A 16,731-nucleotide genomic window follows, 5' to 3' on the forward strand; every position below is an offset into this window, starting at 1 on the left:
CAGCTGAGTCAGGAGCATCCCTCCAGCAGACCCGCGGAGCCGGCACAGTGTATTGCTAATTCTGTCAGCCTGCAGGAACCTTGCTGGAGGGTTCTTTAGCGGACTTAGGGCAGTAGGAAAGGGCTACTTTTAAAATTCATTCCCTGCACCAGAAGAGCTGGGCCATAGTTTGCTTTGTAGAGATGAAGGCTCATTGCAGCTGTCTCCCCTCCCCCAGATACCCTCCCACTGGCCCAGCACCCACGATGTCCAAAGCAGAGCCACGGGGCTGCGCAGCAAGGACAAGAGCCAGTCCCTGCCTGTGGGAGCCACAGTCTGCACTGACTTTTTTTTTTTTTTTAACAGACTAGACTTTCACCAACAATTGATTATTGTTTCCTCAAAGTGTCTTCTGGGAAAACTGTGAACTTTTCCCAATGTTACACAAAAGAGATTTCTTTGAACGCATCTTAGAGATATGCCTTCAGAGCCAACAGACATCCTTCTCAGCCCTCAGTAGAGATAACTCTTATTCATCCTCTAAAACTTCTCTTAGTTGCAGCCTCCTCCAGGAAGCCATCCTGGACACCCCCTGGCTGGGTTAGGCGTCCCTCTTCCTGGCTCCTTCCGCTCCCCCTACAATTCCTTCTCTTAAGCACAGACCCCTCTGTGCTTTTTTCAGTCTCCCTGTCCTGTCTGTAGCCCTGTGAGCCTCTGTGTGCCTGGCTGTCTACTCAGGACCTGCAAAGCACGTTTGTAAGTAGAAGTCGGATGAATACACGTCTGTGTGATGAGCATCACAAGTTGGACAAGACTTTATCCTCTGAGTCCACAAAATGCCATTAGGACTCTGATACACCCCCAAACCCTTCTTGAGAAGCCTTTAATCAAAACAGTGATGTTCTTTGTGCCTTGATTTTTCCATCTGCAGAATGCACCCATCATCCTACATGGTTCAAGTTTGCTGCTGAAACAGACTGGCCTTGGCCTTGTACTAGGGTGGAGGCTGAGCTCGGAGTCCTATCCAGCACAGCTCCCTACACCCCAGCCAGGATCTCAGAGGCTGGGCAGGTGATGGGACCCTCTTTCCTCTCCCCACTCCTTCCCAACCCAAGCACACAGAGGTTCCTCCAGGCTGCATCTGATTGGAGGTTGAGAAGGCCCCATAGAGGCCAAGGCCACAAACCACCCAGGAGGGGAGTCCCCAGTGCCCACCTGGAGCCATTCATTCAGCCTCAGAGCTGGGAGAGGGCAACAGGTAACACCCCCCTGGCTTCAGTGGGGCCAGGCATGGCTGCAAGGTGGGTGGACAGGCAGCTCCAGCCCTGCCGAGATCTTGGCCAGTGGGGCAGAGAGTACTGGTGGATGGAAGGCCCTCAGACAGGGGGTTCAGGTCACCGGATCCCTCGTTCTTTTGACAATGCTGTGGCTAAAATGTGCCTCATCTGGTAAAGCTGAGGAGAGCCTCTGAGCAGCCAGCTTTGCTTTTGATATAATAGCAGATTGTAACCAGCTAGCCCCCTGGACCTGGCTCAGCACCACCTCCCCCAGGAAGCCTGCCTGGCTTATGCCAGCAGCTTGGGAGCCACGGCCCTGGATTACCAAGGCTCATCCTCTAACATGTATTTCACAGGCATCCCTGGCCTTGCCATTCACTTTTTCTTGTGTGTTGAAACCTGATTTGATTGGGTGCAGTCAGAGTCCTTCCACTGCCAGGATTAAAGGTGACTTCTATTCTGTCAAGTGTCAGCTGGTAGAAAGGACCCCCAGCCTTCTTGCCAAGCCACTTGCCGCACTGGTAGAGGCTGAGGCCCCAAGGAGGTTGGGGAGGCCGCTCTGGCAGACGGTGGCCGAGGCTGGCCAGAGCCCAGGGCTGCCAGCTGCTCAGCCACTTCCCAGTCAGCTGTGAGGCCAGGTTGGGGAGAAGAAGCCCTGAAGTGGCACTGAACACAGATGACCTGAATGCCAGAGGCTTCTTTTCCCCAATTCATTGTCCAGCCCCCAACCTGGTGTCCCCACAGCTACTCACCGCATCCCCCCACGTCCTGCCTGCCTTGCCCCCGTATGCTTTGTCCCTGAGAATAGCGAACTGATCAGCTGGGTGAGGAGGGAGGTGAAGAAAGGCAATGCTGATGGGCTGAGCAAAAGAGAGCGGGAAGTAATGGTCGAAGTGGGGGTGGCTGATTCAGCATCCCTGGGGTCCTGGAAGGGCCATTTAGGAGCGATGCTGCAGTCCGTGGTGTGGCCCAGGATGTGGGTAGCTGGGTGGAGGGGCATGGCCTCCAGCCCCAGGAGGCTGCGTGATGAGAGGGTCGTGCCTGGGGAGGATTCTGTCACCGGGGAGGTGGCAGGTATGGGTTGAGAAGGGACCGGGGAGGCCAAGCCAGAGCCCTTAACAAGGACCAGAAGAGGACCCGGCCAAGTGGTGTGAGCCACGGAGGAGCTGGAACTTCTCATAGCAGATGGAGTCTGCAGAGCTTTGTATGTGGCAAAGGAGCGAGGGGTCCTGCCCACCTCCTGGCCCTGAGACACCAACGGCGCCCAGGGAAGGCTGAAGAGCAGTGGTGTCCTGGGAGAGGAAGCTGGGTTCAGTTAGGGCGGGAGGTGGAGGGGGCTCTCAGAAAAGAAGTTGGGTTGCAGTTTTCTGTGTGGAGTGGCACTGCCAGAGGGCACAATGGGAGCTCTGAGGGTGGGGAAGCCAAGCGCTGGGGTCAGAGTTCGGGAGGCACGGGGCTTTGTGGGTGTGGCACTTTAGAGACACCACGGGCACTGGCAGGAGGCTCTTCCAAGCATCACCATCTAATGGACCTTCGGATCACTCATTCTACCTTCCTTTGCTTCTGTGTTCCATTTACTCCCCCCACCCTTTCCTGGAAGCTTGTGCCATCCTGTTTCTTGGATTCCTTTTTCATTTTGCTGGAATAACTCCTTAAGTAACTTTCAGGCTGAGTGGTTAGAGGCTCTTCTTTTAGAGCCACTGAACACATCTAAAAATGCAGCTGCTGTTCACTCCACAGCCATGTAGCTCCCCTTTGCCTGGGAGCACCGCAGAGTCTTTAGGTGAGAATATCTTGCTGTCTAGTACTGAGTCGGGGAGCTGGTGGACAGGCCAGCCCCTCGGGTACTTCCTCCGGTGGAAGTGTCTGTGCCCATGATGCTTGCTGGCACCAAGTTCATCTGAAGATGCTGCTTTTGTCCCGGCTGTAGTCATACCCTTTTTGTGGGAGAAACAGTGAAGCTTGCTAAGAGAAACCTCCAGATTCCAGGGGCTTTCTAGATGTGAGCTGAGGTCTCTGTTGGCCATGATGGGGCCAATTGGTAGAGGTATGGCATATTTTAGAAGTGAGCAGGTAATGACACATTTGTGTAGTTAGCTAAGTGGGTTGACACTTGACAGGTGCAGACCCAGAAGGTGGGGGAGCCATGTCATTGGGGAGGAGGTGACACTTGATTTGGGTCCTGAAAGAGGAGACAGGCTTCTGGCAGGCAGTACAGGGGAGGATGTTCTAGCTGAAGGAATAGCATGAGGGGAGGCCCAGAGACATGCAGACAATTCTCTGAGTCTTTGGACATCAAAACCATGGTCTGCAGAAAGTGATTAGTACAGTGTCTGACACAAAGAGTGTGTGTGCTTGCCCACATGCATGTCTTCTCCTTTTTTTTCCCCCCAAAACCATGTCTACTTAAGTTCAGATTTCAGGGCTGTCACTGAAAGCTTCCCCCATCTGCTGACCATTGTCTAAACTGTTCCAAAAGAATTTCACCTCTTGACCTTAAAAATGTTGATCTTCTTTTTTTTTCAAAATATGAATGCAGGAATGGGGGTAGGGTGATGACTCGCATCTTGGCATCTCCTCGCCATCAGCAGAGGAGACTTAAAGGGGCCCAGAGAAGAAGCTTAAGGCACAAAGTGCCTAGCTCTCCACTGTTTCATCACAGACATAGACCATCAAAACCAGATGAGCTATCACCCCCATTTTATTGACAGCAAAACAGAGTCCCTGAGCAGTTCTGTGGCTTACTAAGGGTCATATAGGGGGTGAGTGGTGGAGAATTATGGAAAATTCAGCTCCCTGGAGAACTTTGGAAATGATTGCCTTGCGATATTTTTAGCACAGAACAAGACATCCAGCCCTGGCTCCAGTAAGTCTTCAAGTCTTCATCAAGAGCAGAGCATTGTTGTCAATTAGGATGATGTACCGGGACAGTTTTAGGACCACAATAAGTAAAGTATTACTAATTTTTTTTTTTTTTTTTTTTTTTTTTTTTTTTGCGGTACGTGGGCCTCTCACTGTTGTGGCCTCTCCCGTTGCGGAGCACAGGTTCCAGACGCGCAGGCTCAGCGGCCGTGGCTCACGGGCCCAGCTGCTCCACGGCATGTGGGATCTTCCCGGACTGGGGCACGAACCCGTGTCCCCTGCATCGGCAGGCGGACCCCCAACCGCTGCGCCACCAGGGAAGCCCTGGATCATTTTCTTTTAATAAATGTTTACTGCATTCCTTTTTCTTTTGGCCTTGCCACGTGGCATGCAGGATCTTAGTTCCCCAACCAGGGATCAAACCCGGCCCCCCTGCAGTGGAACCATGGAGTCTTAACCACGGGACCACCAGGGAATCCCATGGGAGCAGAAGCTGGGATTCCAAACTAGTCCCTTCCCCCCACTTTGTCTGTTGGGACAGGTGGGAAGGTGCCTGGCTTGTGTCATATCCACACCCACCCACCAGGGAGCCAGGGCACTCCTAACTCAGTCAGTGACTGATTTTTTTTAATGTAAACTTGTTTTTGAAGTATGACATATATGCTGAAAGTGTACAAATCTCAGGTGATTAAGCCTGATGATTTTTACAAACTGACCACACTGGTATTGCCAGAGCTCAAATCAAGGAGCAGAACAATACCCACCCCCCAGTCACTGCTCCCCACTAACGTCACCACTACCCTAACTTCATCATCCTGCTATACAGATGAGGTTACACAAAATGTACTTCTTTCACTCAAAATTATGGTTGAGTGACTCATCCATGGTTTTTTTTGCATGTAATTGTGGTTCCTTCATTCTCACGGCTGATTAGTATTCTACTATAAGAAGAGACACCGTTTGTGTGTGCATTCCACTGATGGCGGAGAGTAGAATTCTTGTTTCCATTTGGGCACTTCTCTAAGCATCCGTGTACGTGCATTTTGGTGAGCATGTGTACACCAGGGGGAGACTGTGGGCCCGAGGTTCAGTCTTAGTAGATGCTCCCAGTTTTCCAAAATGGTTGTGCCAGTTTACACGCCCACCCGAAACCATATGAGAGTTCCAGTTGCTCCACATCCTCACCAGCACTTTCTACTGTCTTATTTTCATTTTAGCCATTCTTGTTGGCATATAGCAAGAGTCACATTATGGTGTTAATTTGCATTTTTCTGATGGTTCTTGAAGTTGAGCACTTTTTCATATATTTATTGGTTATTTGGATATTCACTTTTACAAAAATGATTCCTTTTTAAGTTTATCTTTGTCAGAAAATATTTCTAAGAATGGCTTCCAGGCTGAAAGATGCTGTGTTTCTCTTCCCACCTGGGTGATCATTTCTAAACCTTGACACTTGGCAGTTCTAAAGCCAAAGGGAGTTAGAAAGAGGAGTTGGGGGATGACCCAGGCCACACGGGGCATCCTTGGAGCTCTGGAAGTCACTTTCTCTGTGCACTTTGGTGTTACTGTGAAGTCGTCAGTTAAAGTTCCCTCAGAAATTAGGAGAGTTTTTTTTTTTTAAACAGTTGCAAGATCTTCTTTTTTAATTAATTAATTTATTTGTTTATCTTTGGCTGTGTTGGGTCTTCGTTGCGGTGCGTGGGCTTCTCATGGCGGCGGCTTCTCATTGCACTGACTCTAGTCTCACAGGCTTCAGTAGTTGTGGCACGTGGGCTCAGTAGTTGTGTCTCGTGGGCTCTAGAGTGCAGGCTCAGTAGTTGTGGCGCACGGGCTTAGTTGCTCCGCAGCATGTGGGATCTTCCCAGACCAGGGATCATACCCGTGTCCCCTGCATTGGCAGGCGGATTCTTAACCACTGTGCCACCAGGGAAGCCCCGGGAGAGATGGTTTATATTTCACATTTAGAGCTAAAGGTGTGCTCTGAACTCTGGCCCCTCCCCCCTCCCTCGCTTCTTTTGGAGTTTGGGCTCTGGAGTGATTTCAGTGACTGCAGAGGAATGAATAGAAACATACCTCTTTCCTTCTCTTCAGCACCTAACTGGGCAGAGAACACACAGGGAACTGAGTCTGCTGACCAGGCTTAGCATTTTGGACATCGAGGACCTAGTATGTGCCTAGAGCTTTAAAGTGATTACAGAAGTTCTTAAGCCCTGGCAATGATTCTCAAACGTTAACAGCTCAAAATTTTCCTGATGCAGAATGCGAGCCCATCTCCCGACATTCAGAGAAGGAACTGCTGGCCTCCTAGCAGAGCCCGCCTCATTAACAGCCCTGCCCAAGCTCATCCTCACAAAGGGTGACCAAACAAATGCCTGGATGGGGACGAGATAGCTAGACGTGCTGAATGTCGGACACCTGCTATGTGCTGGTCACTGTGCCAAGTGCTTTCTACTCTAACTCCTTTAACCCTCACCACAAGCCTCCTGTCAATTAAGACCTGCCCTGTTCTCAGGGGGTTTACAGGAGAGTGGGAACTCAAGACAGCAGCCTTGTCAGGTAAGAGCAATTTATTTCAATAGCTTGAAACAGCTGTAGGAGACACGCCCCAAAGAAGCAAGTCAATTCGTTCATTTAACAGATGGTTTCTGGGCCATCCCCCTGTGACAGGCCCAGGCTGGGGATTGTTGGTCCATTTTACAAATGAAGAAACAAGCGCTCAGAGTACCCTTCACAAAGGCACAAACTTGCAGTTGGCAGAGCTGGAGCTGGAAATCAGGGACTCCAGATTTCTGAAGATCCCTGAGATGTGCCAGAGGAGAGGGGTCTGATGGCCGTGAAGAAAGGGAAAGTGGCTGACCGGGTCCACGTTGAAATGGGTGGGCATGAGAGCAGAAAAGGCATCTTGGTGGCAGGGCGGCCCGTTTAGGTGGGTGCAGAACTCACGCAGGAGAGGTGGGCACCGGTGAACTGGAAAGCGGTCGGAGCCAGAGTAAGAGCCTGTGGACTGTGTGAGCCTGGGAGACAGGTGACCCTCCCCTTCGCTTCAGACCTTAAAGCGATCTTCCATTATTGCATGGTGTTTAAGGGAGGCACCGTGAAGCTCCACCTGTAGGCTTTTGGGCTGTGTGATTCTGGACAAGCCCCTTCACCTCTGAGCCTCAGTTTCCTTTTCTCTGAAGTAGGCATCTCTAAATGAGATACAGTAAGTCCCCTACATACAGTCATCTCTAAATGAGATACAGTAAGTCCCCTACATACGAACCTTCAAGTTGCGAACTTTCAAAGATGCGAACATTCATTCGCATGTCCAGTCACGTAAGTTAGTCCACGTGTCTGGCGTACATTGTCACGTGCGTGCATCCTCTACAAATGGTTGTGCTTTTGTGTACAGTACTGTATACAGTACAGCAGTACAGTATCTTTATTTCAAGCCCAGGATGTCCAGAAGCAAGCGTAAAAATGGCGGTGTTGTAGATGGTACTGCTACGAAGGGCCAAGCGATAACGATGGAAACAAAAGTGAAAATAATTGAGAGAGTGGAGTGAGGCAGAAAGATGGTTAGATGTTGCTTGTTCTTATAACATGAATTGTTCAACCATCAGCACGATTCTAAAGAATAAGTACAAGATCATGGAGCATGTGAAGTCTGCTGTGCTGATGATGTCGACAGTGATATTGAAGAAGTGTGGAAAAGTGATGGAGGAGATGAAAAACTCCTCAGCGTGTAGATGCAGCATCAGCATCAGAGCTGAGTCCTGCTCAGCTTAATGCTGATTCAAGAGAAAGCTAAAAGCTTTTGTGAAGACTTGAAGAAGAAACACGGCAAAGAATCAGAGGGTGCGTCTTTTAATGCCAACCATGGCTGGTTTTATCGGTTCAAGGCTAGAGACAGCCTTCACAAGGTAAAAGTAAGTGGCAAGGCAGCGAGTGCAGATATGGTGGCTGCCCGGGAATTTCTTGAATTCTCTTCATCCCAGAGAAAGGACTAAGAGAGACAAGAGGAAGAAAAAGTAACTGAAGAACCGAAGAGATTCACGATGCAGTAATGGCAAGGGGATATTCTTTATTTGAGGAGGCACTGTTAGTCTCTGAGGCACAGGACCCGAATGTAGAACGGGACGCAAAGGTTGCAGCAGCCGTTCAGAATGCAATCCAGTGCCACCGGGTCACCTATGACGAGAAAAAAAGAGCTACTACCCAGATATCACTGGACCAGTTTTTCAAGAGGGTAGATGGAATTGAATCCAGCGAGGAACCAGAGCCTGCGCCTTCAACGTCAAACGTGAGTGAAAGTGCAGCTTGCCCTCCGTCTCCTATGGCTGACGATCCTTCAGCTCTACCGTCTCCCTCCTCCTCTCCCTCCTCCAGTCAGTAACTCTTCTTGCCTGTTCACTCGATGCCAGCCCCTGGATGCCAGCTGTTGTACTGGACTACTGTACTTTTCACGCTACCATACTGTAAGATTAAACATGTTTTCTTTATTTTTTTGTTTGTTTTTCATGTATTATTTCTGTGAAAAGTATTATGAACCTATTACAGTACAGTACTATATAGCCGATTGTGCTAGTTGGGTACCTAGGCTAACTTTGTTGGACTTAGGATCAAATTGGACTTATGAACACACTCTTGGAACAGAACTTGTTCACATGTAGGGGACTTAACTGTAAACCTAATGTAGCAAAGGGACAGAACAGATGCTCAATAAATGTGGTTAAATACAAGACAGTTTCCAGTTTCCAGCTGCCTGGGTCCAACTCCCAGCTTTGCCATTTACCAGCTGTGTGTCCTTGGGCAAGTGACTTACCCACTCTGTGTTTCTGTTTCTTCCTCCTTAAAATGGGGATAATAATACTAGTTCCTACCCTAAGAGGAAATATATATTTTTTTACTGTATTACCTTTTTATTTTTATATGTTTTACATCTTGATTGGAGTATAATTGCTTTACAATGTTGTGTTAGTTTCTGCTATACAACAAAGTGAATCAGCTACATGTATACATATATCCCCATATCCCCTCCCTCTTGAGCCTCCCTCCCACCCCCCCATCCCACCCCTCTAGGTGGTCACAGAGCACAGAACTGATCTCCCTGTGCTATGCGGCTGCTTCCCACTAGCTATCCATTTTACATTTGGTAGTGTGTATATGTCAACGTTACTCTCTCACTTCGTCCCAGCTTCCCCTGCCCACCCCCACCGTGTCCTCAAGTCCGTTCTCTATGTCTGCATCTTTATTCCTGCCCTGCCACTAGGTTCATCAGTACCGTATTTTTAGATTCCATATATATGCATTAGCATATGGTACTTGTTTTTCTCTTTCTGACTGACTTCATGCTGTATGACAGACTCTAGGTCCATCCACCCCTAAGAGGTAACTGTGATATGAGTTTGATACATACATTCACATGAGTTGGTACAGATAAAGAGCTTAGCACAGCACCTGGCCACATGATATGTCTTCAATAAACAGTAGCTACAATTATATTTCATCTCTCATGTTGCTTGGTAAATAAGTAGCAGTTGATCATTAAATAAGGCTTTTAAAGGTTTTTTCTCCCCAACGTCCAGTGGCACAGGCGGCAAGCATTGGAACTAAAAGGAGATCATGGGAACTTGCGGTGGGCAGGTCAAGATGTCAAGGATGGGAAGATTTGGGTGGGGAGGCAGGGAAAGGGGTTCACAGAGGCATAATTTGGGGAACTGTGCAAAGCTTGGATGAGAACTGGGTGGGAGACAGTGAGAGGAGAGCTGGGTGCAGGGGCATTGCTAGGGGAGAGATGGGGACACCTCGAGGCGGGTGTCAGGTGTTGGCCTAGGCATGGTGACCACGTGACCACAAGACTCGGAGTGAGTAATCTGCTTTCTAGAGATGGGAAAGAGGGGGTGCCCAGGTCTCCCTAGCTAACTTCAAGGGTTTGTATGAGGATCAAAAGAAGATACAGAGATGGGAGTGTTTAAAACCACCAACACTCCACGAGGATATGCAGCCTCGCCCCACGTGAAGGAGGGCTGGGTACGCTCTTGTGCATGGCTTCCATCACACCAGCCAAGTCTGGGTTTGATTTTAATGACTCTCCTCATTAACTCTGCATCTCCAGTAAATGAAAATTCCTATAAAACACACTCTCAACAACCTTCCCATTCCTTCCATTCCCTTGTGATATTATTCCTCCCACAACTCTTGTGTTAGTGTTTACCACTTACAGTTTTATTGTATCTTAGCACGTTATAGAATGCTTTTAAAACATCACTTGTTCTGTTGACAAAAAAAAACAAGTGCTAAGATGCAGCATCAGGCCTCTAGCATGTTCCTGTGGGTTTGGGGGAACTAGGGCTGCAGAAGCCACATGAAACAGCATGTGACCACCACCCTCTTCCTTCCAGATCCAGCTGATCAGCACCATTCCTCTCCCTCCAGACCTCCCCGCCTGTCCTGTCTTATGCCTCCATGCTTTTACCTGTTCTCTCTGCCTAGAACACCCTCCCCAACCTCACATCACATAAAACTCCTATTCACCCTTCAAAACCCCTTCCCAGTATCCTCTCCTGGAAGCTTTCAAACGACTCTTCCATATAGGAACTGCTCAGTTTCTGTCCTTGTGCATTTAAGAATTATTGCATATGTTACACTCTGCTACAATTATTCACATATTTCAACTTCCAGACCTCGAGCCTTCCTTCACACCCAGGGCTGCCATTGGCCTTGGCTTAGTGATCTCTGTATCCCCAGGGTCCAATTAGAGAGCCCAGAAGAGAATAAGAGCTTCATAAGTATGTCTGCAATAAATCTAACTAAACCTCGGTCCTATGTCCAGAGGTGCCATGGCTTATGATTTCTAATTCATGAATTTTTTCTAGAACTGGACATTTGAAGAAAATGCATTCCTCCACTCACCATCCAAAGAGGCTAGAGGAGAAGTTTGAGGGTTCAAGGGCATTTCAAACAGCCCCCGCCACCTCACCTGTTTCTAAGAGGAAGCCCCCTGCAGATCCACCCTAGGTCAGCGTCTCTCATTTTATCACGACCTGCAGTGAAAAGTATTTTTTACATTGAGACACACTGAACACTTACATCAGAGACAGAGCTTTCGTGGAGCCGTATTCACCCCTTGCTGTGGCATCGCTCTCTGTTTCTGCTTTCTTTCCTTTTCTTTCTTTTTTTTTTTTCTTTAATCGCTGGTCACCACCTAAGGAATTGATTCCATGTGTCTTTAGTCGGGTTGGTTGCACCCCACAATTTGAAAGACACTGCTCTAAGCCTTCAGCTACTATAACCAGAGCAGGCTTCTCTGAGGAACCTGGGGCCCTGAAGGGGGCAGCTCAGGAGCAGGCGGGCAGGGGGTGAGCAGGGGGTGGGTAAGGGTGAGAGGTGTAGGGACAGCTCTGGTGAGACTTAACTCTCTTCCCTCTCGTTGTAGCCGAGCCCCTGCCGTTGATGGACCTGTGCCGGAGATGCATCCGCCTGGCCCTGGGCCGCCAGCGCCTACGGGACATCGACTCCCTGCCCCTGCCTCAATCTCTCAAAAACTATCTGCAGTACCAGTGAGCCGGGGACGGAGGGGCAGCGGAGGACACCCACAGACCCAGGCCTGTTGCTTCACGGTCACACTGTACATCAGGAAGGAGTCTCCCTCCTCACCCTGGCTCCCCAGGACATTCACTTCTTTGAAAGGCCAGGACATCTTCCCAACTTTGAAAAGGAAATGTCTGTTGCCAACAGTATTTGCTGCCTTGGAAGCAGCCCTCCCAAGTCAAACACCTCCTTGGAAGCCGGAAAGAGCCCGAAGCCTGCGCTGGGTGGAGATCCTGCCCGCTGAGCAGGACACAGCAGCCAAGCAGCCACCGGCATTGATCCGAGAGCCTGTTTCCTTATTCAAGAGAATGAATAAAACATTTGGGCAAGACACTTTCTGTTGTGTGCCCTGCTGCAGACAGGGCCAGGGGAAAATTGGCCAGCTCCGGGAGAACATTGCCTCTGAATAATGCATGGTGAAAGCAGCTTGATGCCTGTGCCCCTCTGGGTCCCCACCCTTCCCAGGGCAGCAGGATTGTCATGACACTTTAGGACTTTGTGCCCCTTTGAGAGACTGTTAACCTAGGGATGCCCAGCTGCCGAATTGGCAAGTGGACAAAGCAGTGTTGAGACACCTCCCAGCTTACCTCTCTGAACGTTGTTTACTTCCCCTCTCACTCGCCGTCCTTCCCCACCCGGACCCCCAGTCTCTGGATGCCCAGGGCACCTCTATTCAGGGAAGCTGAGTCTGACAGATTCACCCCAGGGAATGAGTGTATCCTTTATTATTATTGTTTTAAGTAGCGTTGCATTTTAGAAGAGTGTGGTGAGGGCAGTACTTAGTCCAAAGGTGCTAATGGGGGAATTGGAGGCCTTGTGACACCCACGGGGGTGATGTCCACTGGCTGGGGAGCCTTCCTGGGGGACTGAGGGTCTCCAGGCAACCGTCCATTCAGGATGCAGCCTGGCTGCCACAAAGCTTTATTTGAGCGAATTATTTTTTCACTTGAGGAGACTTGTACGACTTTGTTTCTGTTTCACGTGTGTGTGTGTGTGTGTGTGTGTGTGTGTGATGTGCTGTTTATTTATCAGCTTGGGGCCATGGGGGCAGCTCTGTAACTGGAAGGGTGGATGTGAGGCATCTTGTCCACCCGCCCCAGCCTGTCCCCCCCCCCCCCGGGAACAATGCCGCCGCCGCCGCCACCACCAGGCATCTCTCGCGTTTCCAACACTCTCTGCCCAGACTGATTTTTAACTGGAAATTGTCACAGCAGCGGGACACCAGAGCCCCAGACGGCACTGCCCCCTGCCACTTTAATGTGAATTCGACGAATGAAGAGCGTTTCTAATAAAGTTTGTCATTCAGTCCTTCAGTTTGTTCAGTGCTCTTTGGGAAGGGACTGGGAGGGTGTCTCCTATCAACCTGGCTGCCAAACCTTCAGGAGGCAGGACTGTGCATCCCTCTCCAGGCACTTCCCGTCTCTTCTGTCTGGTTGTCCCCATGTAATCCCAGACTCTAGTCATTTTACAAAGGCCTGCCCCGGCGGAGAGAATGGGCCTGGGGCCTGGGGCCTGGAGCCATATAATGCTAGCTTCCATGGTGGAAAAACAGGCCAGATTATTGATGCCAGGGCTGTGATGTGCACAGGGTGGCTCTGTAGGGGGCAGAGGGTCAAGCAGGGTAAACCCTAAGGGCTAACAAAGTGACCCAGAGGTGGGGCTGGATGCGACTTTGGAAGTGCATGGTGTCACCAAGAAGCAGTGCAAGTTGCTGAAGGGTGAGTGTGTGAGGTCAGGAGCCAGTTCAGGCTGGGGTCTAGGTCAGGACTAGTGCAGTATCCACTCAGTAGTACAGGCCACCGACACACACCGTGCCAACCTCTGAGGACCCAGAGCTCAGGCAGATCTATCCCATCCCCAGCGGAGACATTTACAGCACAGCCTAATAAAGTGAGAGGGAGCTCACGAAGGGGTTGGGCAAGATAGGGCCTGAAGGGAGGGCTTCCTGGAGGAAGAAGCACTCTTCACACTTGATTTTAAGGGAAGACAACCTTGGTGAGAACAGACCAAAAGAACCAGACATGCTGCACCTGCCCCCAGGGGGCTGTGTCCTCCACCACTTTGACCTCTGACCTGGGCTCCGCCTCAGGCAGGTTTGGGCTGTAGAAGGGAAGCTTCCCGCATAGGCGCGGGCTCAGGCTTCAGGGTCAGGAGGCCTGGGTTTGAGTCCCAGCTTTATCTATGCTGTGACCTTGGATAAGTCACCTCCTCCTCCACACAGTGTAGGGGACCAGGTGGCCAGTGGATGAGGACCCTCCCTCACCCAGCTCATAGGGTCCCAGGCTCAGCACCAGCTTTCCAGCTTGGCTGCATCCGCCTTGCTTGTGCACTTGCCTCCCCACAGCAGTGCCCTCCCGGTCCTCACTCCACCCTCCTCCAGGAAGCCCTCCCTAACCACCCACCAAACTCTGCCCATTCTGAGAGCCAGCTCCACGCCTCCTGGGCTGATGGCACCTCTCCTGGCACCCAGGACCCTCACCCAGACACTTGGAATGGAGCCCCTCTTTGCCCTGTGGCCTCCTCTGCTCAGTAGGCTGTGAGCCTTGGGACAGTAGGACCTGTGCCCGTTCTCCCCACACAGCCCTGGGGCCAGACACATGGACTCAGCGAAGGCCTGGCGGCGGCAGGGAATGAGAAGATGCCCCCTTCATAGCTGGGGTGCCCATGAAACCTGCAAGGAAAATCCTGGGGGCAGAGAGGAATTCCTGCTGGATCCTCCGGGGCACCACATCTCTGACTCCCTGGCTGTTCCACGGGTATTGTTGGGCATTTGCATGCGCCCAGCGCCGCCTGGGGACAAGAGGGAGGTGTGGCCCTGCCCTTCTGGAGCTCACGTTCTGAGGGGGAGACGATGATGCAGAAGAAAAGCAACTGTGAGATGACGTCACAGGGAAGAGATGAGCTGGGCCGGGGGCTAAGAGCAGGAAGCAGAAGGACCCCATGACTGAGGGTGATCAAGGAAGGCCTCTGGGGAGATGCAGAGTTCTGAAAAAACAAGAGGGAGCAAAACACATGAGAGGCAGTGGTGGGGGGCTCTCTCAGTAGGAGGAACTTCCGGCTGTCCCATCCTGCTCAAAGCGGGGAGTTCTGTGCCCCGCTGAGCTGAGCTGAGGTCAGAAGCCCTGCGCTGCACTCTGCCCAGGCTCCCGTTCAGTTTGCCTGTGTACGTGCAACGTACGTCCAGGGTTCCTTGTGTATCAGTACCCTCACACACACACACACACTGATGGCCTTTCCCTGGCAGACATCCTGGACCCCTCATGACCCTCCAGGGCCAGTGCCCATCATCACCCAGCCCCAGACCCTCCCATCCCCGGCATGTTCTCTGAGGTTCCTGACAGCGGCACCAGCTGAAACAGTCCTGCTAATCGCTTTTTAATGGTCTGCAGAAGAGGATATGGTGAGCTCGGTTCCCCACAGATCTGAGCCCTGCTGAGTCCCCCCGTTCACACTTTACCCCAATGTCACAATCCCACCTTCTGGATCAAAGCCATCCCTCTTTCCCTGGCTTTCTCCCCATCACGCATGCCATGCCGCTGGCTACTTTAGGGGGCTGTCTTTCACCAAGAAACAGATTTCATCACCTCACGATGTTACAGCCAAAAGGGCAGCAGGTGGCAAGTAGCACAGTTACGTGGCAACTGATCTGTGCCAGGACAGCTGTGCCCGCTCCCCGGGACCTGGCTGCAACAGAAGGCACATTTGTGCCTCGGCAAACAGACAGGAGATTCTGTGGCATTGCTCTTCAGGTCCTTGACAAGGAGTGGAAATCTCCACTTTTAATCCAAAACACGAGGAGTTGGTCTGCTGTTCCCTCTAGTTCTGAGGGCCTGGGTCCCATCCCAGTCTGCAGATGTGTTTTGTTGTCCTACTTAGAGTGTGTGTGTGTGTGTGTGTGTGTGTGTGTGTGTGTTTTAATAAAATTGAGCTCAACTCAGAAAAGTCAAGTAATTGAACAGAAAATCCAGATTTCTGACTCCCCTTGAAAATTAGGGAGGTGTGGTAAGACCAAGCACACATTCCTTGATGGTGATGCTGGCAGAGGCTGAGCAGTGGCAGCCCCTTGAGAAGGGGCCTCTGTTCTGTGACCCACCCCTGGGTCCACCCCTCTCAAGTCACATCAGGCGTTAACTGTCTGGGCGTTAACTGTTTCCCTCCTGGCGTTAACTGTCTGGGTCTGGATCAAAACTTCTGCATTCGCCTCTCTGGACTATTACCAGGACATACATCAGCTGGTAAACACACACACGCACACACACACACACACACATGCATACCCCAACCAAGGGAGGCTTCAGGAGGGGAGTCTGCTAATTCCGGACTTGACTTTGAAATATCTCACATGCTCAGCCACTGACATCCAAGGAGCTCATAGACACCCAGGATCTCTGCCCAGACACCAAAGATACCCTGTGGTTAGACGGTGACCTCGAGAACGAAGACAAGAATTCTTGGGTCCTCCTGTTAAAGAGCTGGATGATATGATTAGACAAGCCCGGCTGCACCTTAGAATCCCTTTGAGGAACTTTGTAAAATGTCCCAGGGCCCAGGTCCTTCCCCAGACCAATTAAATCAAGACCTCTGGGGGTTGGGGTCCCTGCTTGGATAGTTTTTAAAGCTCTCCAGGTCAGTCCAATGTGCAGCCAGGGTTGAGCTCCCCTAGATAAGGTGTGAATTACGTCATCTCAGTGAAGACATGGTTGATGTTAGAATGTACAGCCGTCCCTCGGTATTCACGAGGGATCGGTTCCAGGATGCCCCAGGGATACCAAAATCCTCAGATGCTCAAGTTCCTTATAGTATAAAATGGCATAGTGTGGTTGGCCCTCGGTATCCACAGGTTCCACATCTGCGGATTCAAGCAACCGCAGATCGATCTGGCTGGTTGAATCGGAGGATGCAGAGGTAGTGAATACGAACGGCCAACTGTATATCATAGACTAGAGAAAGCTGCCCCAGCCCACCCAGAATTCTCAAAGAGGAGAAGATTTTGAATGGTGCTTGTCACCAATGTGATTAAGTCCAAAGGCAGGGAGTCCTT

The 16,731-nt window shown here is 50.8% G+C and overlaps 1 protein-coding gene across 1 annotated transcript in view; it reads left to right on the plus strand.

The window, feature by feature from the left end:
* SPSB4 (splA/ryanodine receptor domain and SOCS box containing 4) overlaps positions 1-11,801 on the plus strand; it is a 62,354-nt gene extending 50,553 nt beyond the window's left edge. Inside the window, exon 2 of the mRNA XM_082624190.1 lies at positions 11,536-11,801. Within this exon, the coding sequence (XP_082480316.1) occupies positions 11,536-11,663 (128 nt within the window). The 3' untranslated portion in view covers positions 11,664-11,801. The remainder of the gene's footprint in view (positions 1-11,535) is intronic.
* Positions 11,802-16,731: the final 4,930 nt, after the last annotated feature.

The sequence above is a fragment of the Mesoplodon mirus genome (genome assembly GCF_964341445.2).
Source record: "Mesoplodon mirus genome assembly, chromosome: 6".
In the NCBI taxonomy this organism is placed as follows: Eukaryota; Metazoa; Chordata; class Mammalia; order Artiodactyla; family Ziphiidae; genus Mesoplodon; species Mesoplodon mirus.